A 27,258-nucleotide genomic window follows, 5' to 3' on the forward strand; every position below is an offset into this window, starting at 1 on the left:
AAGCCGCCAGATGAGCGCGTGCCCAGACTGTCTCATTTGGGACCAGCCACAGCCACCCATTCACCCATTATCATGCGACCAGTGTCTTCTGCCCTATGCCACCCCAACTAAACCCTTGGATGCAAAACAACAAACCATGAAAGGGAAATGCTTGTCGTCGTTATTTTTTTTTTCGACTTTCTTCCAATACACCTTGGTAGACCGAACAAAGCACCAGTGTGACCCTGGCCCCAACTGAACTGAGTGGAGAGGCAGAGGGGTGGCAGACCGGGAGTCTGTGAATAAATCGATTATGCAGCTTTTGACGGATGAGGTTTGTAGGGGTTCATGACACACCAGAGAATTAATTTGGCTAGGCGAAAAAGCTGCGCCAGGACCATTCATTTTGGAGCAAATTTGGCAATTTCCCAGGTCTAGGGGCTCAATTAGGGAGTGTTTCCAACAGTTTTGGGAGGGAATAAGGCGTGTTGAGGAATACATAGCACTGATGTGTCAAATGTGTGCATTAATGATGAAAGATTAAAGGAATAGGGAACGAGCAAAAGATAAACCGGACAAACTGAAGGTATATAGCTTATGAATAAACCACACAGATTCCACATTGGGGTAAAACCATTTGCTTTGAACAACGTTGTTTAGCTGGTCAACCCCTGTCTGAGTCCCCTGTTCGTCTACGGTGTCAACTGCTGAAGTGCACTTCACATTTCCGAATTCCTTGTCTGATGAGTTCAACCCAACCCAACCCACCCCCCAGTCCCTGATTCAGTGTCTCCCTAACTGATTTATGTAACAGGGTCAGTGTGTGACCTCAAAGTACGCCCCATCTATACAGCACCTGTCACTGCCAGTCCGCCTGTGTGCGCTTCCTGAAGAAACCGGCCAAGCGTACGGTGTCAATTCTCCTCCAACTTAAAAAATACATTCGGGGAAGTATGACCGTAATGGGTAAAACAGGTGCGCCCCTCTGAATGTGCTAACGAGGGAGCTGAACTGCATGCGCCACTAGCTACAACATCTGTCGGGGCTGCTGAATTAGATTCCACCCCTCAGCACAGTTTGCACAGCAAGAGGCCATGATGAAGAGCTTAGATTGGATACAAATGAGATAAAAGGGAGGGGGCCCCGAAACCCCCTGCCGGTCTCCTGAGTGAAGTAGGCTGGTGACATATTATTGGGGGCGGGGTGCAGACCGATACCTGCTAGAGCCTAGGGTGGTACCCCCTCTGACCCCTATAACCTACCCTCAAACATGCTAATGAGCTCATCAGCCTTAACAACTCCTAATTGGTTGAGCTTGCATATCTAATTGCCGGAGGGCAGGCTGCATAGCCACCAGTGGGACAGCCTTTCCACTTCCTGTTGGCCAGGGTCACTTGGCTCACGGCCGTCCTCTATATAAACAAAGTCAAGAGAGGACAGAGAAGTCGGTTTAAACCTCAACCCAACCTTAACCCTAAACCTAACCCTTTCTTTTGGGTTGGGTTTGGATTGGGGTCGAGAGTTGGGGTTGAGGTTATGAAAACACGTTTACAGGCGACTCTTAAGACCAAATGGATAAATAGGGGACTTGAACCTACACATGATGAAAATGAGCTTCCATGTAATGAAGTAAAAGACAGAACTGTTTTTCATTTTGCCTGCAGCTTCAATACACTGGCAACATCGAGAAAATTGTCACACTGAGTGAAAACAACACCTCAGTAGAATGAATCTTGTGTTGCAAACACCAGTGCTTATTGAAAATGTTATAACCTAGAACCAAGAAGATCTAAAAGCTTTCATGTATTGTGGGTGGCACTGTGGAAAAAGGTACATTGTGTGCTTATCTGAACTGGGTAATGTTTTGATAAATCAGTCATCGGTGAAAACAATGTGTCGTTGTGTTAAATGGCAGTGCAGTCTGGCTGAAAGCAAAAGTTACACAGTCAGAAATCAAGGATCCATGAAGCTATTCAGCTGTGACATACTGCCACCTACTGAGCAGAGCGAAACGGAGAAATATGTGAATGCAGTCCGAACCACAAACAGGATCCATTACAAGACATAACACCGGAGTCAATAAAAAGAGAAGTCACCTAGAATGTGCGAAACAATGTTAGACATAACATTTAATAGTAAACAAATTGTCACAAAATGTCTGTTTAACAAGAAAAGAAAAACATTATTTGTGTTTACTGACGTGAGTCTGATTTAGTAATTAGATGAGATTTGATTCCATTTAACTGAAGAGCTTTCTGAAGGGTTCCCTGAACAGCGTTGGTTTGGCGAACACCGCTCGAATTCCCTGACCGTAACTCTCCTCGGCACCCTCACTGTACTACTGAAATGTCCCTCCATCACCCACCTCTCTCTCCTCACCTCTCCTCTGTCGCCCCACCTTCCTCAACCTTTTCCCTCCCCCTATTCCCCCGCCCGTCATCAGTCTTTCCAGCTCAGCCCGAGTGTCTGGGCGATGAAGGAGAAGATGTGCGCGTCCTCCAGGATGGCTTTGCTGGTAGGCTTACCCGCCCCGTGCCCGCTGCGGGTGTCCACGCGGACCATGAGAGGCTGGCGCTGCCCGGGGCTGCTGCCTACACCGTGCTGCAGGGTGGCGCAGTACTTCAGGGTGTGGAGGGGCACCACCCGGTCGTCGTGGTCGGCAGTCAACAGGAGCACGGCAGGGTAGGCGGTGCCAGTGTAAGGGGGAGCGGGGAGGTTGTGGAGTGGGGAGTACCTGAGGGAGAAAGTAGACGACAGAGGGTGAAAGGGAGAGCACATTCAATTGAAAGAGAGTCAAGGAGAGATGAGTTCTGCCATTCCACATGTACTAGTACCGTAATGTGCCAGTTGCGTTCCCAAGCTGCAATTCGGCATGCCGGTGTGTTCACGTTCGTTCTCGTCGAGGGTGTGACTTACTTGATGAGCCATTTGAACTGGTCAGGGTTGTCTGCACAGCCGTAGTCCGTGGTCCAGGCGTGGCCGATGGTGAACTTGTGGAACTTGAGCATATCCATCACTCCAACCTCAGCCACGGCACATCCAAACAGGTCCGGGCGCTGGTTCACACACGCCGCTGGGTTGGTAAATATGTGGATGTGTGTCAGGGAGAACAGCCTGTCTTACACTTGTCACATGCATCAAACACACCAAACAGTTGGGCAAGCACTAAAACACATCCAACTTATTCACTTCCCTTAAAGAAATTGTATTTTGACTCCTCCTAGCCCTAAAGCGAAACCTATCCTCAACTTAACCCTAACCGTAATCCATAAACCCTACCCTTAACCAAAGAAATTGCTTTTTTCAAAATGTGAAGAGGAAAAATATGAATTCATTGAAGCTATTAACTAAGTTTGAATTTGATTAATAATATAACAAATTATTCTAGATATATCAAAAATGAAACAAGATTAAATGACCCGTATCACCCTGGCCACACTATGTTCCAAGAATAACACACATTCTGATTTGATCTAGAAATGTCTTTAGATAGATGGACGCCTCCACATCCCCTCTACATACCCACGAGCAGTCCCCCATTGGAAGCTCCATTGATGGCTATGCGCCTGGCTGTGGTGTAGTTCTCTTGGATCAGGTACTCCGCTGCACACTGGAAGTCATCAAAGCAATTCTGCTTGTTTTGCAGGGAGCCACCTACACAGAGACAGGAAACTTTACACAGGATAGAGCCATGGAGACTGGCTCTGGGTCTCAGTGGTCTGCAAGGTATCACCTAGACAGAGACAGGAAACTTTAAACAGGATACAGCCATGGAGACTGGCTCTGGGTCTCAGTGGTCTGCAAGGTATCACCTAGACAGAGACAGGAAACTTTACACAGGATACAGCCATGGAGACTGGCTCTGGGTCTCAGTGGTCTGCAAGGTATCACCTAGACAGAGACAGGAAACTTTACACAGGATACAGCCATGGAGACTGGCTCTGGGTCTTAGTAGTCTGCAAGGTATCACCTAGACAGAGACAGGAAACTTTACACAGGATACAGCCATGGAGACTGGCTCTGGGTCTTAGTAGTCTGCAAGGTATCACCTAGACAGAGACAGGAAACTTTACACAGGATACAGCCATGGAGACTGGCTCTGGGTCCCAGTAGTCTGCAAGGTATCACCTGCACAGAGACAGGAAAAAATCATGGAAACATGTGCTGGGTCTTAATAGTCTGCAAGGTATCACCCAGAGAGAGACAGGACACAACCATGGAAACAGGGGATGGGTCTCAATAGTCTTAAATCTTTTTTGCATTACAATAGCAGAACGCTGTTAGATTTAACATTAAGAACATTTATTTTTATGGGTCTTCGGGTGGTCAAGATATGTTACCTTTATGCCAGGTCTGCCCATACTCCCCTCCTCCTCTTATGTTGGCCACCGCCAAGATTCCCCCCAAGTGTCTGACAAACAGCAGGTAAGAAACACTGAGAGAAAGTGAGAAAGAGATAGAGGCATACAGAAGTCAGTCTAACCTCAGAGCATACTAACAGAATACCGATCATTAGTACAGGGCTCATCTGAAAGGAACCTTTGTTTTTAGTATCGCTTTCTGTCAAAAATAAAATGAAACAAAAAAGGTGGTTTAGTATTTTGCTTTGAAATTCGAAAGTGTACAGATCATATACTTTGTTGTGATACTGACTTGTAGTATGGTTGGATGGAGTTCTCAAAGCCTCCATATCCATACAAGAAAACAGGATGGGATCCGTCCTTTTTCAGGCCCCGGGCATGCACCAGGAACATGGGGATTTTAGTTCCATCTTTGCTGGGGTAAAAGACCTGAAACACAAAGCGACATAGTCAGAATAGGTTGGTATGGAGTGATTAAGGGTCAAAGTGTTTAGCATTCACTTTAGCTAGTTTCTCCTTTACATTCCTAGAATAAGGGTAGTTAATTTACATTTACAGATGGATTGGGTCCTATTAAGAAACACTTTATCTGAAGAACCCTTTTTTGGAAGTAAGTTTTCTTTTTAAGTCAAAGGGGTTCCACATTTAACCTTTTTAATGTTTAACCATTTTTGGAAGAGAGAGTTAATTGATTATTTGGGTGGGAATACTGTATATAGTATCATATGTAAGACATCCAGGGTGATTTTCTAATTATTTGAATGTCTGTTTTTGCATTACATTGATTGATTAACTTTTTGCTACAAACATACATTTTTCTAAACAAATTAAATCTGCTACTAATTTGATTTATGGTGCCAATTACTAAGCTTATTGTTCCATTTTAGATGATTATGGTAGTCTTAATCTTCCCCACCCTGGCAGTAATTGTTGCATAACCTAACTGGCTGGATACCAATAGAAATTACAAATAACTTTGCAAGCCAGAATAAAGACCTGCACGCTTGGAATGATCTGTAACCCAGCAGTTTCCTGATACCAGCCTAATAAGCCTAACAATGTATGTAATGTATTGTCACAAAAAGGGCTACTCAACTGGGGAAAACTGACTGACCAAATGTTTTTTGTGAAGACTGCAGATATTATTTTAGCAACCCTCTAATCATGATCTCCACAAAGGGGATTTTCATGGCTTTTCTCTCCCATTACGTGTAGAAACATCGAATATAAGTAGCCGAGTGGCTAAGGAGACCTGTAGCCAAAAGGTTGCCTGTTCGAATCCTGGGGAGGACAAAAAGGGGAAATATATTTACCAACTATCAACAATCCTCAAATATTCTAGGCCCTTAACCCCACAACATGCTCTCCCCTCAGGGGTACTACACAGAGTCTACTACAAATAGCAGAGGACACATTCTGGTAATTTGCTGTAACTACGGATAATGAAGTTGTACTCTAAAGTTGTACCACTGTCACAGTGGTTTTCACCAGTGGGTCACAGGTCCCCAGTGATGCTCTAGGGTATTCTAAATGGTCCTCGCATTTGGTACAGTTATGGGTAATCCATACAGTACATGATGAAAAGAATACCTGTGTTTATAGTAAGAATTAAAAACAAAAATAATAATGGGCATGAATCTATGACCACTGATAAAATTGACTCTAAAATTCAACCACAAGACATTTTATGTTTCAATTTAATGAACAAATAAATTTTAAATGGATTGTGATAATGGTCTCAACATACAGTTGTTCTAGTTAAATGAACATGTGGCAAGTTGATCAAATAAGTAATTGTGTTTGGACGCTTCGGCAAACTTAAAATGTTGGATACTTAGACGCAAAAGGTTATGTTAACAGAGAAAGCGGTTGAAATAGTTACTAAATTCTAATTAGTTGAAACACTGAAGGAATGTGGGGTCCCTGGAATGATAGGCTTAGGAACAACTGGTCTGACGTTTAGTCTTAGTCCTCTAGGTGTTGTCACCTGGTTGGTCTCATAGTCCTCCTGTTGGATGCCCTTCACCTCCACTCGTCGGAACACCGTGGGCTCTGGGGACGCTTGGCTCAGGTCATAGTGGTAGATCACGCCTGGAGGTTGACAGTCAGTTTTACCCTCCAGAACACCCAGAAGCATTGAAGAAAATGAGGGCGTCTGCTACGCCGGCATGTATTACCTGGCGTGGTGAAGGAGGTGAACTTGTAGAAGAAGTCTGAATGCTTCTTCTTACTGCTGAGGCCCGACACAGTGCCCACGTCCAGAGGCAGATCTCTGACCAGGCTACCGGTGGACAGATCATACAGCTGCAGGATGTCCTTCACGTCATGGATGTAGTTGACCAGAAGGTAGTGCTGGTTCACACAGGCCACAGTGCCTGTATGATACAGAGAAATATGCTTATATTTACACAGCCTGCTTGGATTCTTGTTGAGTGTATCAGCAGGGGTAGGACCAGTTTTTTCAGTATGAAAACCAAACAAAACTTGAACCATATTCCAACTAAATCAGAGGTATTCGACCCTCTCCAGGAACACCTAGATATCCATGTAGTTACTCTATTCCAGAGCTAGCTAATCTGATTAGACTTGTCAGCTAATCATCAAGTCCCTGATTAGGGAATGAGGTATGCCAGTTCAGAACATTTTGGGGTCCCTGAGGAGAGAGTTGAATACCTCTGAGCTAAATAATGAAAATGGCCTTGGATTACTGTAAATACATAATTCCCTAAAGTGACATATACAATGCAAATTCATTGTAAATTAGGGGGATGCAATTATGTCTCAAATAAAAAATAGTTGAAGACGCTTTTCCAGTTTTGCCACATGGTTTTATGGGAATTACGACTACATTATTTCAATCAATAGCGGGTTAAAGTTGCAGTCGATGATTAAAGCCACTGGTTGTAAAAGTGGCACTGTTGAGCCAAAAGAGTAGCTGAGAAATTTGTATTATGTTAAGAGTGCCAATTTGTGCCTCATGTCATCAAAACCACTCCGTTTCAAACTTGGAATTTCATAGCTAACTGAGATCTGTGATTAGATTGATTCTACTTTCATGTATATGTACATATAAACGACAACACACACATCCTCCCGTAAGCACTGCACTCTTTTATGGGGCCAACAGATGGCACTCTCCTACTCATAATGTTTTCACAGTGAGTGACTTTATGTTTACTCCTTCCACATCTCAAATGGATTTGATATAATATACAGTATCTAGACTGGAAATTCTAGTATAGCAAGTTCAACCACAACCAAGAAGTGCAATGCTGGTAAGTCAAGTTTGAATAGAACAAATGTCAATACTTAGGCTTGAGTTTTCAACAGTGTGTGTACACAGTTAACATCGGGTATGAGTGTGTGTACATTTGTAGGTGTGTGTGAATGGATAGATGACGGGATACACATATAGAGACTGGGGAAACTGAATGAAACACAGATGAAACGCCACTGCTCTAATGTCACTTAAAACGATAATAATGTTTAAACCTAAACAAAGTGATTCTAAAATTCCTTATGGGATAAATGAATGGTAAAATGATAACCAGTATCACAGTTTGCCAATTAGTTTTATGGGGATTATGGCACGTTGACTATTTCATTTTATATTTCATTTTGGTAAAATAAATATATATTTAACATGAAAATGAAACCTAGTTTGCTATTTCACAATCCTCTTAATGGGGTTTTGGATATTAAAATGTGATTCATGAGGAGAGGTTCCCGTTAAATGGTTTCCAGTTTCCCTTTTTATTTGAACTGCATGCTATGACGAACATTGGTCAACCAGGACAAGAAGTTCCCACTGTGGTTGAGACTCAAATGTGAGCATTTCAAAATGTGAAACCTAGCAAGTAATCTAAGAATATTACACTTATTTATCCACCTTTTATACAAGTACACCTCAACACTGAATACTCTGGTTATTGTTGTTCTGTGCACAGAGTGGTGCAATCATTTGTAGAGAACATTTTTCAAGTTATGTCCTGTTGGGAAACTGAGTGGTCTAAGTCACTGCCTTAATCAACACTTGTGTCTTTGCGGCCAGGTCTTTAAAACCTGGTTGCATAGGAGGGGTGGATGTTGGACAGGAATGCCCTGTCCTGACTAGCCTGGCTAGCCTTAATCAGCAGGTTAGATTATGTGCAGGGTCCATGATGCCCCACATCGGCAATGCTGCACAGGGGTTCAGTGTTTAACTCTCTGATTTGGAGTAAACAAGGAGGCTCGCTCCATAACACCCTCTTTAAACAAACGCGATCTTCGCTGCCATTTCTGGATAATTACTGGGCCTTTTCCCCTCCTGTGAGGACTGAGACACAACTGTATCACCTGGAAGCTGTGGCTTCAGAAAGGCTTGAGCCCTCACTGGCCCTGAAAGGTGTGATTGTGGAATGTGTTCAGATGTCAATGTGATAACGGGGTGTATCCCCTTTAACTTTTTAGGAAGGTGTTACTACACTCGCAATCTTACCCAGGACATCCTTGTCGTGCTGGGGTAAGAGGGTCCTCCACTGGTCTTTGTCCGGCTTCTCCAGGTCAATTTTGATCAGGCGGTAGCGCGGGGCATCAAGGTTGGTGCGGAAGGTGAACACACTGCCCTCGTTGGTGATATAGTAGTATTGCGCCTCAAAGTTGTGCACTAGCTTCACCCAGGGCAGCATGCCTACAGGTACAGGATAAAAGTAATTAATAATATCGAGACACCTTATGATGTCGTATGTTCTCAGGCATTCATTATCAAATTGGGATTATATTGTTAGGAGAAGACCTGTGATGCCATTGGGAAGCTTCTGCAGGTCACAGTACCACAGCTGGTTGACTGGCTCACAGCCCTCCGTGATGACAAGCACGGCATATCTGCCATCATCTGACACCTAGAAAGGCAGATGCAACCATAAGAGGGTGAGAAAAAAAGGACAGGACAGAAGGAAAGAGAGAGAGTACAATGTTGAGACAATATACAGTGCCTTGCAAAAGTATTCACCCCCCTTGGCTTTTTACCTATTTTGTTACATTACAGCCTTTAGATCAGTGTTTTTTTTTATCTGAATTTTATGTGATGGATCAGAACACAATAGTCTAAGTTGGTGAAGTGAAATGAAAAAAATACATAAAACTATTTTTTAGAATTGGCATGTGCGTATGTATTCACCCCCTTTGTTATGAAGCCCATAAAAAGCTCTGGTGCAACCAATTACCTTCAGAAGTCACATAATTAGTGAAATGATGTCCACCTGTGTGCAATCTAAGTGTCACATGATCTGTCATTACATATACACACCTTGAAAGGCCACAGAGGCTGCAACACCTAAGCAAGAGACACCACTAACCAAACACTGCCATGAAGATCAACGGACTTTGCAAACAAGTAAGGGACAATGTTGTTGAGAAGTCAGGGTTATCCAAATATTTGATGATCCCCAGGAGCACGATCAAATCTATTATAACCAAATGGAAAGAACATGGCACAACAGCAAACCTGCCAAGAGACAGCCGCCCACCAAAACTCACGAACCGGGCAAGAAGGGCATTAATCAGAGAGGCACCACAGAGACCTAAGGTAACCCTGGAGGAGCTGCAGAGTTCCACAGTAGAGACTGGAGTATCTGTACATAGGACGACAATAAGCCTTACACTCCATAGAGTTGGGCTTTATGGCAGAGTGGCCAGAAGAAAGCCATTACTTTCAGCAAAAAACTAAATGGCACATTTTGAGTTCGCGAAAAGGTGTGTGGGAGACTCCCAAAATGTATGGAGGAAGGTGCTCTGGTCTGATGAGACTAAAATTGTACTTTTCGGCCATCAAAGAAAACGCTATGTCTGGCGCAAACCCAACACACCACATCACCCAAAGCACACCATCCCCACAGTGAAACATGGTGGTGGCAGCATCATGCTGTGGGGATGTTTTTCAGCAGCTGGGACTGGGAAACTGGTCAGAGTTGAGGGAAAGTTGGATGGTGCTAAATACAGGGATATTCTTCAGCAAAACCTGTACCACTCTGTGAGTGATTTCAGGCTATGATGGAGGTTCACCTTCCAGCAGGACAATGACCCCAAACACACTACCCCAAAAAATCCCAGTGTTAAGATGTGGCAAGCTCATAGAATCTTATCCAAAGTGACTTGGAGCTGTGATTGCCACAAAAGGTGGCTCTACAAAGTATTGACTTTAGGGTATTGACTTTAGGGGGGTGAATAGTTATGCACATTGACCTTTTCTGTTATTTTGTATTATTTGTTGTTTGCTTCACAATAAAAACAAATAAATTCAAATTTCAAAGTGAGTGTTTTGATTACAAAGTGATAGTACACAATTTTCAGGGACCAGTTTTGACTCGACATTGGCATTTTTCGAACAACTGGCCAAACATCCCAGAATGCATCTTAAAAGCTGTTAAGAATTGCGATAACTGAAAATAAGTCTCTTCTCTTGAAAAATGTTACTCTTAACCAGCCTCATAGCTACCGATAATTTCAACCAAAATGAAAGAATCTTACCCTTACATTGGTCCACAAGAGATTAGTGAAGTTTGTGGTAAAATATTGTTCATGCTTGCTGCTATCTCTGATTTTATTAGATAGAATTAATAAAAAAATAGGAGATGGACACAAAATTGAGAAAGAGTGTCAGAGACTAATGTGAGGAGGGGACATAAAGAGTGACAGAGTGAAACTGATAGATTGAAATGGAGAATGTGGTTGAAAGCAGATGAGTATTGGAATGGAGAAATGTTTCTCTCTTCTCTCACTGTAACTCCACTGTGCCATTTCGGATGGTCAGGGAACTCAGCCACCAGGATGTCATCTGACTGTTTGGTGCCGATCACATGGTAGTAGAGTTTCTGGTTTAGGTTGCATGTGGTCTCTGTGCCTGTGGAGAAATGTGGAGAACTGATTGAGACATTGAAATGGGGTCATTGATGAGCGGTGAAAAAAGTACTTAGATGGGTATTAATGGTATTTTATGTTCTCAGCACAGAAAATCGTAATTTAACCGGTTCTTTTCATTTCCTTGATCTCATTGTCTATTTGTGCCAACGTGTTTGTCTCACCATCAGCCTTGCCGTCCTGCAGAGGATAACAGTTATAGAACACCCCGCGGCCATCATGGGTCCAGGCCAAGCAGCTGAACTTCACCCTCTCCAGGACGTCAGGCAGCGTAGTGAGGTCATCAGCCTTCAGGAAGTGCACCGTGACCCAGTCCGAACCACTGGAGCTCAGGCCGTACGCAAAGTACTCACACTCCTCTGACAAACGCCCCACTGGAGAGCAAGAAAAGGAGAGACGGGCAAGGAGAAAGGAAGATGGGAAAATTATGTTTGTGACTATAATATGCGGTTGGTTGACAGTGTTAAGTCATTATTTCTTTACCATCTAAGCAAATATTAGACACACGTTAAAGCAATTGAAAATCAACTTAATATGTTAATGAGTTGGCCAGCTCAGATTGCTACCATACATTTTAGACATTGAAATAAAACTAGAACACTGCCCTTAAGGTGACATCATTTCATGAATTAATTCTGTAAGTGGAGCAGGTTTCATGCAAATTCTGTCCAACGTGTTCCAATGCTTTCCAGCCAAATCTGAGTCCTTAAACATAACCTTAGAGCTACATTGCTTGGCAACCAATCAATTACACCAGTCATGAGAAGTTACAACTGTAAATAGTTACTTGCGGTAAACACACACCCACACACACCTGCTCGACATGAAAAAACAGGTCGGTTGTTTCTAAGTAATTGGTTTCCGATTTCTTTAGCCATGACTGTGGCAGTTATTTTTATTAGCTAGGTACCTAGCAAGATTGTCTCAACTCTGCTTTTTTCAAGCTGGAAGCTTGTTGGCAGTTAGCTTCTTCGGTTATGAGAGGTTTTTAGCTAGATTTTTTTTTTCAGCCATTACTTAAATGCCAAGTGGCAAATTGCATTACATAAAGTGTCTGCCTTCTCTGGAAATCTTTTGAGAACTATCAGATATAAATAGCACAACATTAAAGTGTGAATTAGCAATGGTGGAGGAGAAAGTGGTGCTCTTGAAACACTCTGCTGCGTTGGCAGAACCTTACAAACAGTAGAAATCCTACACCTCCCCACTCTTTTCCACAATGTGTTATGTCAGTGCCTCGAAGTTTCTTGCATATCTACATTCCAAACTCCTCACTGTAATGGGAATTGATTTTTATTTTCTGATATTGAACATCATTTGACAAGTTTCCACACCTCTTGTAAAAGAAAGCTCAAGGGAAGACAATCCCCTTCCCAATCACACATCCAGTTAAGTGGCCTCCACGTCTATTAAACTGTAGTGATTCACATGATTTCAGCATATAGTCAGATTCTGTAAGTTTACTCTGCTGGGTATTCAACTGCAACTGTTACATAGTGTTTTTGAACAAATTATCACTTACTGCTTAGATAAATGGTTTTAAAATATTTTCTCAGGTGGTTTGAGTTAAGGGTTTAAGGAAAAACAGGCAACAATATATAATTACAATACAAAATAGCTAACTCAATTATTGTCTTATAAGTGTAAAATTCAATCTTCTATATATATCAAAACTAATTGTGAAATGGTAGCGGTTTAAGATTACATTTTTGATTTTGAAGAAAATTATGCAAAATCCAGACACTGTGCAGTTCAGATCACATTATTTTGTGAGAGCGAACTCATCTAAGAGAATGAATAAGGCTGATTGAGAAACTTCTATTTCCAGGCAACCTGCCAACATAATGATTGAAATAGAATGTAAAATGTTTCCTTTCACCTGTGTGCTGAAAGAAATTGATTGAATTATGTTAATTCCCTCTATTTCTTTCTTTCCAACCCATAAATTATTTGTGATTGGCTATTGTGATCTTGGAAGTAGCTGATGTTTTTTGTTTTTGGGCAATAAACTGCCCATATGTGACATACAATGAATTATAGACAAGAAACATAAATGCCTTGACAAGAATGAGAATGAAGAATTGTTAAGATGAGTTTGTGTGTTTATGATACAGTAATCTGAATCTTACTCTTCAAAGCCACAGTCCCGTCCTCAGAAAGTTTGTTTGGGTCAAAGAAGACAGTAGCCGGTCCATCCAGAGAATCCTGCACATAAAGTACATCCTGGTTCTGTAAGCCCTGGTTATAGAAGTAGAAATACCTACAGAGAGAAAAAAAAGAGCACACAATCATTGTTTTACCATGGAAAACATCAGAGACATTCTCCTTATTGGCTCATTGGACAATTTCATCATGTACACCCAACCAGTTGACAAAAACGTATCCCTTCTACCTACAGTGACTGACATGGCAGTGGCAAGGCTGTGGTGTATGGACCAAAAGAATGACCTAAGCCACTTTAAACGTCTAAATGCTAAACGGGCACAAGTCAGTGTCCACATTTTATAGAAAACTGTGCGGAAACTTTCAGTCAGTCGCTGTCCTCTTTGCAAAATAGGTGATAGTTGATGTGAGAAGTTAATGGAGAACACCAAGAACAGTGCATGCTAACAGACAGGCCACGAGTGGGAACGTCAACTCGGAATGCTCCAACTCATTGGTCCTCGTCACCGATGCGCATTTGCAGCAGACTAACGTGACGGGTTCCACTCATATCATCTTTAACAAGAAGCAGCTCCAGTGGAAAAACGATTGACACAGGACAGTTGGAGAGTTTGTAAAAAACTGCCTGGTCTGAAGAAGTGTCCAGAACTCACCGTTTGACTTTAAATAGATGCCATTTAGCGGACACTCTGTGAGGGACAGTAGCCAGTGTGTGTACCCAGCATGTATCGCTGTACAATCTCCAGTACCTTTGGGATTCTCTTGCACTTGCCTATTGAATGTTCCCAACACCTTGTCCACACACATAAAGAATTCAAGCTGTTGTGGAATCTGAGCATTGACAATTACAATATGAATGTACGTTTCATTGGAAGTGCATGTGCCTAGATAATGAGAACAACAGAAACCTCTCTGTTTAGATTATCTCTCTGTAGGTTGTGCTCTAATGACGAAAGGAATGTTTACGATGGCCATTTGGCATGGGGGTTACTGTCTTGGAAACCTGATCTTTGCTAGGTAGACACACCCTTCAATGTATATATCAGCTTGTAACCAACATTACAGTGAGAAGAGATGGACTGAGATGAGATTGAGGTTGTGTAAGGAAGACCAGGTCCGTAACCTCATGAACAAGACTTTCTAATGCTGCAATAAATAATATAATTTCTCTCTCCCTTGACAAACGGGTATACTAATTATTACAACCACTATACGAAACGGATGATTTCTAATACTGTTCTGGAAGCAAAAAAGTAATACCCAGTACTAGATAGGTGTACCTAATTAATTGGCCACTGGTTGTAATGGGTAGAACAACTGTAGAATAAATGATATACCATTACCTGTAATGTAATACTAATCTACATATACACCGATCAGCCATAACTTTATATCCACCTGCCTAATACTGTGTGGGTCCTTGTTTTGCTGTCAAAACAGCCCTGACCCGTCCAGGCATGGACCACTAGACCTCTGAAGGTGTGCAGTGGTATCTGGCACCAAGACGTTAACAGCAGATCCTTTATGTCCTGTAAGCACATCCCACAGATGCTCAATTGGATTGAGATCTGGACAGGCAGTGGACAGAGGTCAGCATGGGCACCCTGACTGGTCTGCGGCTACACAGTCCCATACGCAACAAACTGCAATGCACTTTGTGTTCTGACACCTTACTATTAGTACCAGCATTTTTCAGCAATTTGAGCTACAGTAGCTCATGGGTTGGATCGGACCACACAGGCCAGCCTTCGCTCCCCACGTGCATCAATGGGCCTTGGCCACCCATGACCCTGTCACCAGTTCACCGCTTTTCCTTCCTTGGACCACTTTTGATAGGTACTGACCACTGCAGACTGGGAACATCCCACAAGGGCTGCAGTTTTGGAGAAGCTCTGACCCAGTCATCTTGCCATCACAATTTGGCCCTCAATTCACATGTCAGTGGTCATAATGTTATGGCTAATCAGTGGATATAGGTTTTCTGTAGTTACCTGTTTCACCTTAATTTTGGTTTATTTTCATGAGAATTTAAAACAAAGTGTGTTGTATTGAGTCCTAATCGGTTTTTGAAAGGGGCAACTGTATTTTTCTTCCTACCTCCTTTGTTTTTTGAAGAGCAGCTATGTATTTTTGTTCATACCTTTTACCTCTCTTGTAGGGGCAGCTGTATTTTAGTTCCTACCTGTTTCCTCTATTGTAGGGGCAACTGTATTTATCTTCCTACCTCCTTTGTTTTTTGAAGAGCAGCTGTGTATTTTTGTTCCTACCTTTTTCCTCTCTTGTAGGGGCAGCTGTATTTTTGTTCCTACCCTTTTCCTCTCTTGTAGGGGCAGCTATTTTTATCTTCCTACCTGCTTTATTTTTTGAAGTGCAGCTGTGTATTTTTGTTCCTACCTTTTTACTCTCTTGTAGGGGCAGCTGTATTTTTGTTCCTACCCTTTTCCTCTCTTGTAGGGGCAGCTGTATTTATCGTCCTACCTGCTTTGTTTTTTGAAGAGCAGCTGTGTATTTTTGTTCCTACCTTTTACCTCTCTTGTAGGGGCAGCTGTATTTTAGTTCCTACCTGTTTCCTCTATTGTAGGGGCAACTGTATTTATCTTCCTACCTCCTTTGTTTTTTGAAGAGCAGCTGTGTATTTTTGTTCCTACCTTTTTCCTCTCTTGTAGGGGCAGCTGTATTTTTGTTCCTACCCTTTTCCTCTCTTGTAGGGGCAGCTATTTTTATCTTCCTACCTGCTTTATTTTTTGAAGTGCAGCTGTGTATTTTTGTTCCTACCTTTTTACTCTCTTGTAGGGGCAGCTGTATTTTTGTTCCTACCCTTTTCCTCTCTTGTAGGGGCAGCTGTATTTATCGTCCTACCTGCTTTGTTTTTTGAAGAGCAGCTGTGTATTTTTGTTCCTACCTTTTTACTCTCTTGTAGGGGCAGCTGTATTTTTGTTCCTACCTTTTTCCTCTCTTATAGGGGCAGCTGTATTTGGGGTAGTCATATAGATCAGTTAGTCGTTGATGAAACTGAGGCCTCACTTCACACTTCTCTAGGAATGGCATGCTCAGCTTATTCTGCTCCTCCACAAAGGCCTGGAACCACAAACACACACACATCAGTGTTCCCGAACAAATTAGAACTGCACTATTCCAATACATCCTATGTTATTTTGTGTCTTCTCCACATTGTGTTAAATTCACCTTGGTTTCTTCACTGTCTGGATCTTCCAACCAGGCATAGGGGTCACATATCGTAATGCCATTGTAGTTATCCACCTACAGGGCAGAAGTAGAACCCCTGAGAATTGCAATACATACTAGAACTCAGAGTGCACGTACAGACAAAGACACATACAGACCCTACAGACAGACCCTAAGGAAACAATGTTGGTAATATTTAAATTACAAAAAATGGGTAGAGTATGAAGTGACAGTGCCCTATGGATGTGAGTTAAAAATGACCGATGTATGGCCTATAACATAGTGTATGCTCGTCTGAATAAAAATGTCAACAAACAAGAACTACAGGCTTTTGTTAGAACATGTAGAATGTACAGCATCTAATAAGTTAAATAATAATATTTGTATAGCATATTTCTATTACAATTACACAAAGTGCTTTACACACAACAAAAATACATTAAAATGATAATAAAAATATACAGTTGGGTTCAGAAATAATTGCACACTGACACAGGTTTTGTTATTTTGTCTGTTTACCAAAATATCTTCAAGTTATATAAATAATGAATATGACCTGAAAGTGTAGTCTCTCAGCTTTGAGTATATTCACCTCCAAACTGGAGGGAGGACTTAGGATTTACAGCTCTTTAATATGTAGCCCCCTCTTTTTCAAGGGCCAAAAGGTAATTGGACAATTGACTCAGAATCTGTTTAATGGACAGGTCTGGGCTATTCCTCTGCAACACAAAAAGGCCTGGATGTCCATGGAAGACAACAGTGGTGGATGATTGTAGGATCCTTTCCATTGTAAAGAAAAACCCCTTCACAACATCCAGTCAAGTGAAGAACACTCTCCAGGAGGTAGGCATATCATTATCCAAGTCTACCAAAGAAAATACTTCAGGAGAGCAAATACAGTTTCACCACAAGGTGCAAACCATTCATAAGCCTCAAGAACAGAAAGGCCAGATTAGACTTTGCCAAAAAACGATCAACCTGTACCAGAATGATGAGAAGAAAAAAGTATGGAGAAGGCTTGGCAGTATGATGGCATGGGCATGCATGGCCTCCAGTGGCACTGGGTCACTAGTGTTTATTGATGATGTGACAGAAGACAGAAGCAGCCAGATGATTTCTGAAGTGTATATTGATATATTGTCTTCTCAGATTCTGCCAAATTCAGCGGAGTTGATTGGACAGTGCATCACTTTACAGATGGACAATGACCCAAAACATACTGTGAAAGCAACCCAGGAGTTTTTTAAGGCAAAGAAGTGGAATAATCTGCAATGGCCGAGTCAATCACCTGATCTCAACCCCGATCGAGCATACATTTCACTTGCTGAAGACAAAACTTAAGGCAGAAAGACCCACGAACAAACAACAACTGAAGACAGCTGCAGTAAAGGTCTGACAAAGCATCACTAAAGATAAAATCCAATGTTTTGTGATGTCCATATGTTCCAGACTTCCAGCAGTCATTGCTTGCAAAGGATTCTCGACAAAGTAAAAAAAAATTTACAAATATTATTGTGTTAATTTGTCCAATTACATTGAAGCCCATGAAATAAGGGGACTATGAATGAAAATGGTTGCAGTTCCTAAACATTTCATACAATATTTATGTTCAACCCCTTGAATTAAAACTGAAAGTCTGAAGTGATGTTTCATTTCATATCCATTGTGGTGGCATACAGAGCCAGAAATATATAAATGGTGTCAGTGTCCAAATATTTCCAGACCAACTGTATATAAACATATACAGTATCTCACAAAAGTGAGTACACCCCTCACATTTTTGAAAATATTTGATTATATCTTTTCATGTGACAACACTGAAGAAATGACACTTTGCTACAATGTAGTGAGTGTACAGCTTGTATAACAGTGTCAATTTGCTGTCCCCTCAAAATAACTCAACACACAGCCATTAATGTCTAAACCGCTGGCAACAAAAGTGAGTACACCCCTAAGTGTCAATATTTTGTGTGGCCACCATTATTTTCCAGCACAAAGATAAAATATTAGTGTAAGCCTGTTCCAGAGTCTAGGGACCCGTATAACAAAGGCCTGGTTCCCTTTAGTTTTCAGTCTAGACTCCAGAACAGCCACAAGTTCCTTTTAAGCTGATCTGAGAGGCCTAACAGTGAAGTATGGGTTTAGCATGTCACCAATGCAATCAGGTTCCAAACCATGTAGTGGCTTAAAAGTGAAGTAGTTAATGTATTACCTTAACTTTATGACACGTTTGCTGTATAAAGCAGCAAAATAACACCACCAAGCACATATCTATTTCAAGGATGCTCAGGAGAGCCGTTTGGATTTCGCAACAGTGGAAATACAGTCAATCAATCAAACATATTTATAAAACCCTTTTTACAACAGCAGCTGTCACAATGTGCTGTTACACTTTGTGTAAAATAAGTTGTATCCTCTCCTCTTGTCACCTCCATATCTATTATTTATGTTCATCTGCTCAGTATGGACTCTGCCTAACTATCAACCCAATGTCAGCCTTTGTCCCTTTTAATATAACAAAATGCATTCCTCCGTTCAGATGAGAATGGAGAACAAAATAATGTAAATTATGAAGATACACAAAAACTGGAACACCCCCATTTTTTTCTATCCAGCCTGGGTCACTCCAGTCTGCTTATTGTGGCCAAATCAGAGAGGGGATTCCATAGAGTATACTTCTCACTGGCGAATTGTTTCTGGTCAAGACGGGGCAAGTTAAGTGAGCGGACAGGGACTGTCTGCTTATTGCCACCGCTCAAACCACAAAAAATTAGTCAGCCCTCATTTTTTGTGGGAACGATAGTAATCTTGTTGCCTACCTTGATAAAAAAAAATAGAACGGGAGTTGAACCATTAGGGGGCGAAAAGAGCTTTCACTTTCACATCAAACTGTAAAAGTTAAACACATAATGTATGTTTTGCAATAATTAAAGAACTTTTTTTTGTCAGAATTTGTTACTTTGCTTTTGTCATAGTCACCCTTTATTACAGAAAAGTCACAAGAGATTGGAAGCAAATAAAGAGAGGGAGCCCTTGAATTTGTCACCGACCTTACTCTCATCTCTTCGAACTGCCGGGTATTTAAAAGCCATGGTGAAAGTTTCAAATTGTCTCCGGCCCTCTGTCTGTCCAAGCTATTCACCTGTCTGTCTCTTTTCTATTTGTCCGCCTGTTTTGTCTGTAATACTATACCCTCTGTATGTTTCAATGAGAGAGTGCCTAAAGTGAAAGTGAAATCATGTTCCACTCTTTGGTTTGACCCATCATTGAGTAGGCTAGAGGTCGCTATATATTTCCATTAAGCTTGTGATGGCATATTAAATATAGCTAAGTGGGTGTTACTTTTTCTTTACGTTATACTGTATACTTTTTCTTTACTGGATATGACTCAAACCTGCTTTTCAGGATGGATCAGCTAATTAAGATTGAGGCAGCAGGTAATCTTGCAGTTAAAACATCTGACTGGTATCTTGAGTTGTCAAGGTGACAAATAAATATTAAAACTGCCTATGAGTCACTAGATGCCTCTAGCCTACTCTATGCGACAAACTGACACCATGGCCATGGTTGTGTGTTGCTCCCAGCGGGATGTGATGTCATCATCCACCCATTCTTTCAGGCTGTCAGACAAGTCTGGTTAGGAAAAAGTGAGCGAGGACAGGGTTATGGAAAGAAACAGAATGGGAAGGCTCCTTGTTGCTGCCTACATGTTCCACTAAACGGATTAAGGATTTGTTAACTTTTATGATACCTCTCAGCTGTGTTTGTTGCTTCATTTTAACTTTTCCACAAGTTTCTGTTATAGGCTAACAGGCAGCTCTGGAAAAAATTAAGAGACCACTGCAAAATTATCAGTTTCTCTGGTAATACTATTCATACGTATTTGTTTGAGTAAAATAAACTACTGACAACATTAGTCCCAAATTCCAAATAAAAATATTTAGAATATTTATAAATACTCTAGTCATTTAGAGTATTTATTTGTAAAAAAAAACAACAACTGGTCAAAATCCCCAAGAAAAGAAGCATTGTTTTCAGACCTTAAATAATAAAGAATTAATTTTTCAACAACAGAATACTAATGTTTTAACTACGGTCCAATCCTTATGGTCTTTTGCAAACTTCAGCCTGGCTCTTCTTTGCTTCTCATTGATGAAGGGCTTTTTCTATCTTTGTATGACTTCAGCCCTGCCCCTAGGAGCCTGTTTCGAACCGTCCTCGCTGTGCACTTCACCCCAGCTGATTTTTGCCATTCTTCTTGTAGGTCACTTGATGTCATCCTGCAGTTGTTGAGTGACATTCGAATGAGTTGACGGTCAGTGGACAGTCGTTTTCGCCCACTGCCAGTCTGTAGCTTTGTTGTCCACAATGTCTGTTGCTTGACCTTGTTCTTATGAACCGCCGTCTTTCAAATTTTCAGGATGGAAGCAACCTGGCATTAACTTTATCCCTCTGCCAGTAAAACCAGAATTTAACCCTTCTTTTTCTTACTCAAAGCTTTTCTTTTCAACTCTTTTGTCATGCTGCATAATTCTTTTTTTAATTCAAATTACCTTTGAGGTACTACTTGCACTGTTTTTGCCATCCAGCTGCTCTTATTGCAAGAGGATAGGGATGAAGACAGCAGTGGTTTTATACTTTTCCTCATTAAATTAGATTTGGTTCAGGTTATCACCTAATCAGTACCTGATTAAGTAAAATGAGGTGTGCCTGTGGTGGAATTTAACAGGCACTGGAATGGAATGGCTGCCATACATGTTGAGATGCTGATTTAAGAAAAATTTGGAGTGGTCTCTTTATTTTTTTCAGAGCTGTATCGCCTTCATTGCTTGTAACATCTTTCTCAGCATACAGTCAAAAAGTGTGTTAAAATGGACCCACTTATTTCATACCTCAGCACATTTATAGTTCATATAATAAATGATTGGAAATAGCATTTTAGTAGTTTTTTCTAGTGAACAGTTTTTTCTTTCTTTTCTCATCGCACCTTGCTTCTCCTACTGTGCAATTTAATTGTTGTTTTGGGTCACATTTCCCCCGGTTATTATTGTTTGCACTCTGTTTTTCTGAGGTTGCATTCCTTGTTCTGCATTTGTAACCAGAGTATTTGTTTTGCCTGCATGCTTGGCATGAGTGCGAGTAAGAAGGGATCGGTGAAGATTTCCAGGTTGGGTCCTCCTACTCGGCCGTGCCCTAACTCATGTGGATTTGACGTTGCAGTCAAGAATCCCTTTGAGGTGTTTCCTCTGCATTGCTGACACATTCCTGTCATGGTCAGGCTCCAAGGTGAACTTGCAATTTTAACGAAAACCATATCTAAAGAGTATCTATGTGTTTTACACAGTTTTACATAATGATTGGTTGCCACAAATCTGCGTAGTTATTGTTGCTTATAAACTTACAGTACCCAAAATATGATGTATGTTATATCATTCAAAAGTTGAAAACTTTCCTTTTCAACTTTTTTGGAAAGCTAAGAAAAAGGTGCAGTAGTCTATACATTTTTTCTTCAGCTGTATACACTCAACTAAAGGATTATTAGGAACACCTGTTCAATTTCTCATTAATGTAATTATCTAATCAACCAATCACATGCTTCAATGCATTTAGGGGTGTGGTCCTGATCAAGACAATCTCCTGAACTCCAAACTGAATGTCAGAATGGGAAAGGAAGGTGATTTAAGCAATTTTGAGTGTGGCATGGTTGTTGGTGCCAGACGGGCCGGTATTTCACAATCTGCTCAGTTACTGGGATTTTCATGCACAACCATTTCTAGGGTTTACAAAGAATGGTGTGAAAAGGGAAAAACATCCAGTATGCGGCAGTCCTGTGGGCGAAAATGCCTTGTTGATGCTAGAGGTCAGAGGAGAATGGGCCGACTGATTCAAGCTGTTAGAAGAGGAACTTTGACTGAAATAACCACTTGTTACAACCGAGGTATGCAGCAAAGCATTTGTGAAGCCACAACACACACAACCTTGAGGCGGATGGGCTACAACAGCAGAAGACCCCACCGGGTACCACTCATCTCCACTACAAATAGGAAAATGAGGCTACAATTTGCACGAGCTCAACAAAATTGGACAGTTGAAGACTGGAAGAATGTTGCCTGGTCTGATGAGTCTCGATTTCTGTTGAGACATTCAGATGGTAAAGTCAGAATTTGTCTTAAACAGAATGAGAACATGGATCCATCATGCCTTGTTACCACTGTGCAGGCTGGTGGTGGTGGTGTAATGGTGTGGGAGATGTTTTCTTGGCACACTTTAGGCCCCTTAGTGCCAATTGGGCATTGTTTAAATGCCACGGCCTACCTGAGCATTGTTTCTGAACATGTCCATCCCTTTATGACCACCATGTACCCATCCTCTGATGGCTACTTCCAGCAGGATAATGCACCATGTCACAAAGCTTGAATCATTTCAAATTGGTTTCTTGAACATGACAATGAGTTCACTGTACTGAAATGGCCCCCACAGTCACCAGATCTCAACCCAATAGAGCATCTTTGGGATGTGGTGGAAAGGGAGCTTCGTGCCCTGGATGTGCATCCCACAAATCTCCATCAACTGCAAGATGCTATCCTATCAATATGGGCCAACATTTCTAAAGAATGCTTTCAGCACCTTGTTGAATCAATGCCACGTAGAATTAAGGCAGTTCAAAGGCGAAAGGAGGTCAAACCCAGTATTAGTATGGTGTTCCTAATAATCCTTTAGGTGAGTGTATATAAAAATAATTTTAAAAACACAAAAAATTTGCCCTGTCATCAAAACCACACACTTTCAGACATGGAATTTGACGGCTAACTGAGGTCTGACAGTAATTATACTTATGCATGTATAAACAACATACAGTCAAATAATTTTTTTAACATATTTCGACAATGTGTAATCGTCACTTCAACGCTACTGATAGATAAAGGTAGCCTAATTTAAAAAATGACACTCAAATATTTTACCTTTCAACTTAAATTATAAATAAAAAAAATCAACAGATATGAAATTTCACACTGCGGAAAATGTTGGTATTTACATAGTGTTACAGTAGGTATTGTTCCCATACTGCTGTTCTTCTCTTGACCAACAGATGGCAGTCTGCTCCTCATATCTGTGGTGCAGCAAGAGAGCCAATTCTGTTTAATGCTTTCACCTCTCAAATGCTCTAAGATACTGTAACTGCGCTGGAAAATCTATTATGGTATGTTCAACCAAAACCAAGAAGTGCAATGCTTGTAAGTGATGTTTCAAAGAACGAATGTAAATACTGAGGTTTGAGTTTCCTGATTTTCAACAGTGTGTGTGTACACCTGCATTTGTGGTTATACTTCTGTGTATGATATTGTGTGTGTGTGTGTGTGTTTATGCACATTTGTAGGTGTTTGTGTATGCATCATTGGATGTATATACAGTACACTACAGATATATACAGTGGTAATAAAAAGTCTACACCCCAGGTTCTTGTGATCTAAAAGAATGAGACAGATAAATCATGTCAGAACATTTTCCACCTTTAATGTGACCTATAATGTGAACAATTATATTGAAAAACAAACTGAAATCTTTGAGGGGGAATAATAAAAAATAAAAAACTCACAATAACCTGGTTGCATAAGTGTGCACACCCATAAACTAATACTTTTTGAAGCACCTTTTGATTTTATTACAGCGCTCAGTCTTTTTGGGTAAGAGTCTATTAGAATGGCACTTCTTGATGTGACAATATTTGCCCACTCTTCTTTGCAAAAGCGTTCCGAATCTGTCAGATTGCGAGGACATCTCCTGTGCACAGCCCTCTTCAGATCACCCCACAGATTTTCAATTGGATTCAGGTCTGGGCTCTAGCTGGGCCATTCCAAAATGTTAATCTTCTTCTGGTGAAGCCATGCTTTTGTGTGCTTCAGCTTTCTAATAGATGCCTGAAGGTTTTGTGTCAAAATTGCCTGGTATTTGAAACTGTTCATAATTCCCTCCACCCTGACTAAGGCCCCAGTTCCAGCTGAAGATAAACAGCCCCGAAGCATGATGCCGCCACCACCATGCTTCACTGTGGGTATGGTGTTCTTTGGGTGATGTGCAGTGTTGTTTTTGCGCCAAACATACCTTTTGGAATTATGGCCAAAAAGTTCACCCTTGGTTTCATCAGACCATAACACATTTTCCCACATGCTTTTGGGGGACTTGATGTTTGTTTTTGCAAACTTCAGCCAGGCGTGGATGTTTTTCTTTGTAATGTTGCTGTAGACCTCTTGTAAGCCTCCCTGACCAGTTTTCTTCTTGTCTTTTATTACATTTTGGAGGGACATCCAGTTCATGGTAATATCTCTGTTGTGCCATATTTTCTCCACTTGATGATGACTGTCTTCACTGTGTTCCTTGGTATATTTAATGCTTTGGAAATTATTTTGTACCCTTCTCTTGATTGATATCTTTCAACAATGAGATCCCTCTGATGATTTTGGAAGCTCTCTGCGGACCATGGCTTGAACAGCTGAACTTTATTTGTGATTAATCAGAGTCACTTTAAATGTGTATAATGATTTCTATTTAACATGAGTTTGAATCTGATTGGTTCATTCTGAACACAGCCAGATGCACACCCCAGTTATAAGAGGGTGTGCACACTTAAGCAACCAGTTTATTGTAATGTTTTTATTTAAAACTTTTCCCCCTCAAAGATCTCTGTTTTTCAATTTAATTGTTCACATTATAGGTCACATTAAAAGTGGAAGAAGTTCTGACATGATTTATCTTTGTCTCATTCTTTTACATCACAGAAATCTGGCATTTTCACAGGGGGGTGTAGACTTTTTATATCCACTGTAGATATATAGATGACAGAAAATGAAATGCCATTGCTCTTATATCAGGAAATTACATAAATATCAGTAATATCTTCTGATAAAAAGTAAGTAAAGTAAAAGGCATCAATTTCAAATGGAATCACGTCCAAATGGATAGTTTGTTATATCCCAATGGTTTTGCAAGTGTGTTGGATTTTAAAGCTTGATTAATGACATCATGTTCTTAGAAAAGGGTTACTTCTCCAGAATCCCTTTTCATGTACAATTGCACAACTATGATGATAGCACTTCAAGACGTTCCCAGTGCTTGACGAACCAAAAGATGGTGACCTTTAGAAATGCGCTAACCTTGTTACATATCTTGATATAGCGTCTCCTGATTCAGGACATGAAGGGTTTTCTTCCAACACATCCCTATAACATCTGACTGGTTCACCATAATCATGATTAGGTTATTAATACCAGCTGTTTCAGTGGTGGTCTGAAACAAAAGCTTGTTGGTCCCTGTAGCTCTCTGGAATGCAGTGTTGGAGACCACTGTAAGAGGTTTTCTTTTACTCAGGACAACCTTGTTGTGCTGGGGTAGGAAAGTCCTCCAGTGGTCCTTCTCTGGTTTCTCCTGGTGCATTTATTTATTTTCATGTAATTAATATTCCCTACCAATTTTATGATAAACAATTTGTGTTTATGGCCTTGCTTTGTCAAAGATCAAAACGTGTCCTCCGATGCACATTTTGTCAAACTTTTTATCACCCTGCTCGGTCAACGAGGAAATTGGAGGCGGACACATTCCCTGGCCCACAGCCACAACTAAACTCCCTACATCAAGGGGTTGCTACAGCACGATTTGAGGCAGCCCTGCCTGACAAACTGCCCTGCCCGGGATCTTTGTGTTTTGTCACCTGACTTCAGTGATGTAGCCATATTACAAGGCAGTTATGTAGACCAATGTCTCACTCTGAGGCCATACAGGTCAATGTTGATCAGGCGATAGCAAGCAGTAAGACAGGGCATCCAGGTTAGTGGGAGGGTGTTTTAGTTGGTTAGGGATGAGAAAGGACATCATATATGCTACCCAGATGTAAAATGATCTGGCGAAACATTGTCATTTTCTCATTCACTGCAGAGGTGCAGTTCACCATTGTTCAGAGGAAAGCGAATGGAAAGGAAAGCTCTGTGCTTCCTTCTGATACTTTTACCAGTATTGATAATGACAAATTCTCAAATTATATTGAATTAAAAATAGTACAGAGGTAAGGGTGACATTATTGTAGGGTGACATTAGTCTTATGGTGGGGAAAATGTATAAAAAATGAAAATGTGAATATGTTGATCAATTTGCAGGAAATAGTAGCAGTTTAGAAATAGGATGACAAGTGCCAGGAAATGTACCTGCACGACTTCCTAACGTTCCAGAGTATGAACCAAAAGGAGTGAGTCACTGGCTTGATGTTTGCAGAGAATGTCAGGGTTTCTTCGTACTCTGCCAAGTTTCTTCGTACTCAGACAGGTATAGTTAATGCTATCCTTCCACCAGAAATTTGATAATTTACAAACTGGAGATTGAAAGATAGAAGGAGAAGATGAATCTGAGATTGAGAGAGAGTGGCAAACCGGGGTGAGGAGAAGAGACACAAACAGAGAATGGCAGTAGAGAAGCAATAGATTCATATGGAGAATGTGGTCAACAAGAGGTGTGTATTGTAATGTGGAATAGTTTTCTCTTCTCTCCCTGTTACTCCATTTTGAATGGTCAGGGAACTCAGCCACCAGGGTATCCTCTGATTGGTTGCTATTGAACCCATGGTAGTAGAGTTTGTGGTTAAGGTTGGGTGTGGTCTCTGTGCCTGAGGAGCAATGCAGAAAAC

General features: G+C 41.1%; 1 protein-coding gene across 1 annotated transcript; it reads right to left on the reverse strand.

The window, feature by feature from the left end:
* Positions 1 to 2,091: 2,091 nt before the first annotated feature.
* On the reverse strand, positions 2,092 to 19,843 carry LOC105006578 (prolyl endopeptidase). The gene is made up of 15 exons (XM_010865195.5): positions 19,637 to 19,843; positions 16,587 to 16,661; positions 16,345 to 16,478; positions 13,367 to 13,497; positions 11,402 to 11,611; positions 11,099 to 11,220; positions 9,115 to 9,220; positions 8,818 to 9,009; positions 6,518 to 6,715; positions 6,328 to 6,431; positions 4,633 to 4,769; positions 4,320 to 4,414; positions 3,502 to 3,633; positions 2,896 to 3,052; positions 2,092 to 2,713 (listed from the first exon to the last, which is right to left on the reverse strand). The coding sequence occupies exons 1-15, from the start codon at positions 19,676 to 19,678 to the stop codon at positions 2,419 to 2,421; spliced, it is 2,130 nt and encodes a 709-aa protein (XP_010863497.2). The 5' UTR covers positions 19,679 to 19,843; the 3' UTR covers positions 2,092 to 2,418.
* Between the last annotated feature and the right edge of the window lie 7,415 nt (positions 19,844 to 27,258).

Source organism: Esox lucius, chromosome 10 (assembly GCF_011004845.1).
Source record: "Esox lucius isolate fEsoLuc1 chromosome 10, fEsoLuc1.pri, whole genome shotgun sequence".
In the NCBI taxonomy this organism is placed as follows: domain Eukaryota; kingdom Metazoa; phylum Chordata; class Actinopteri; order Esociformes; family Esocidae; genus Esox; species Esox lucius.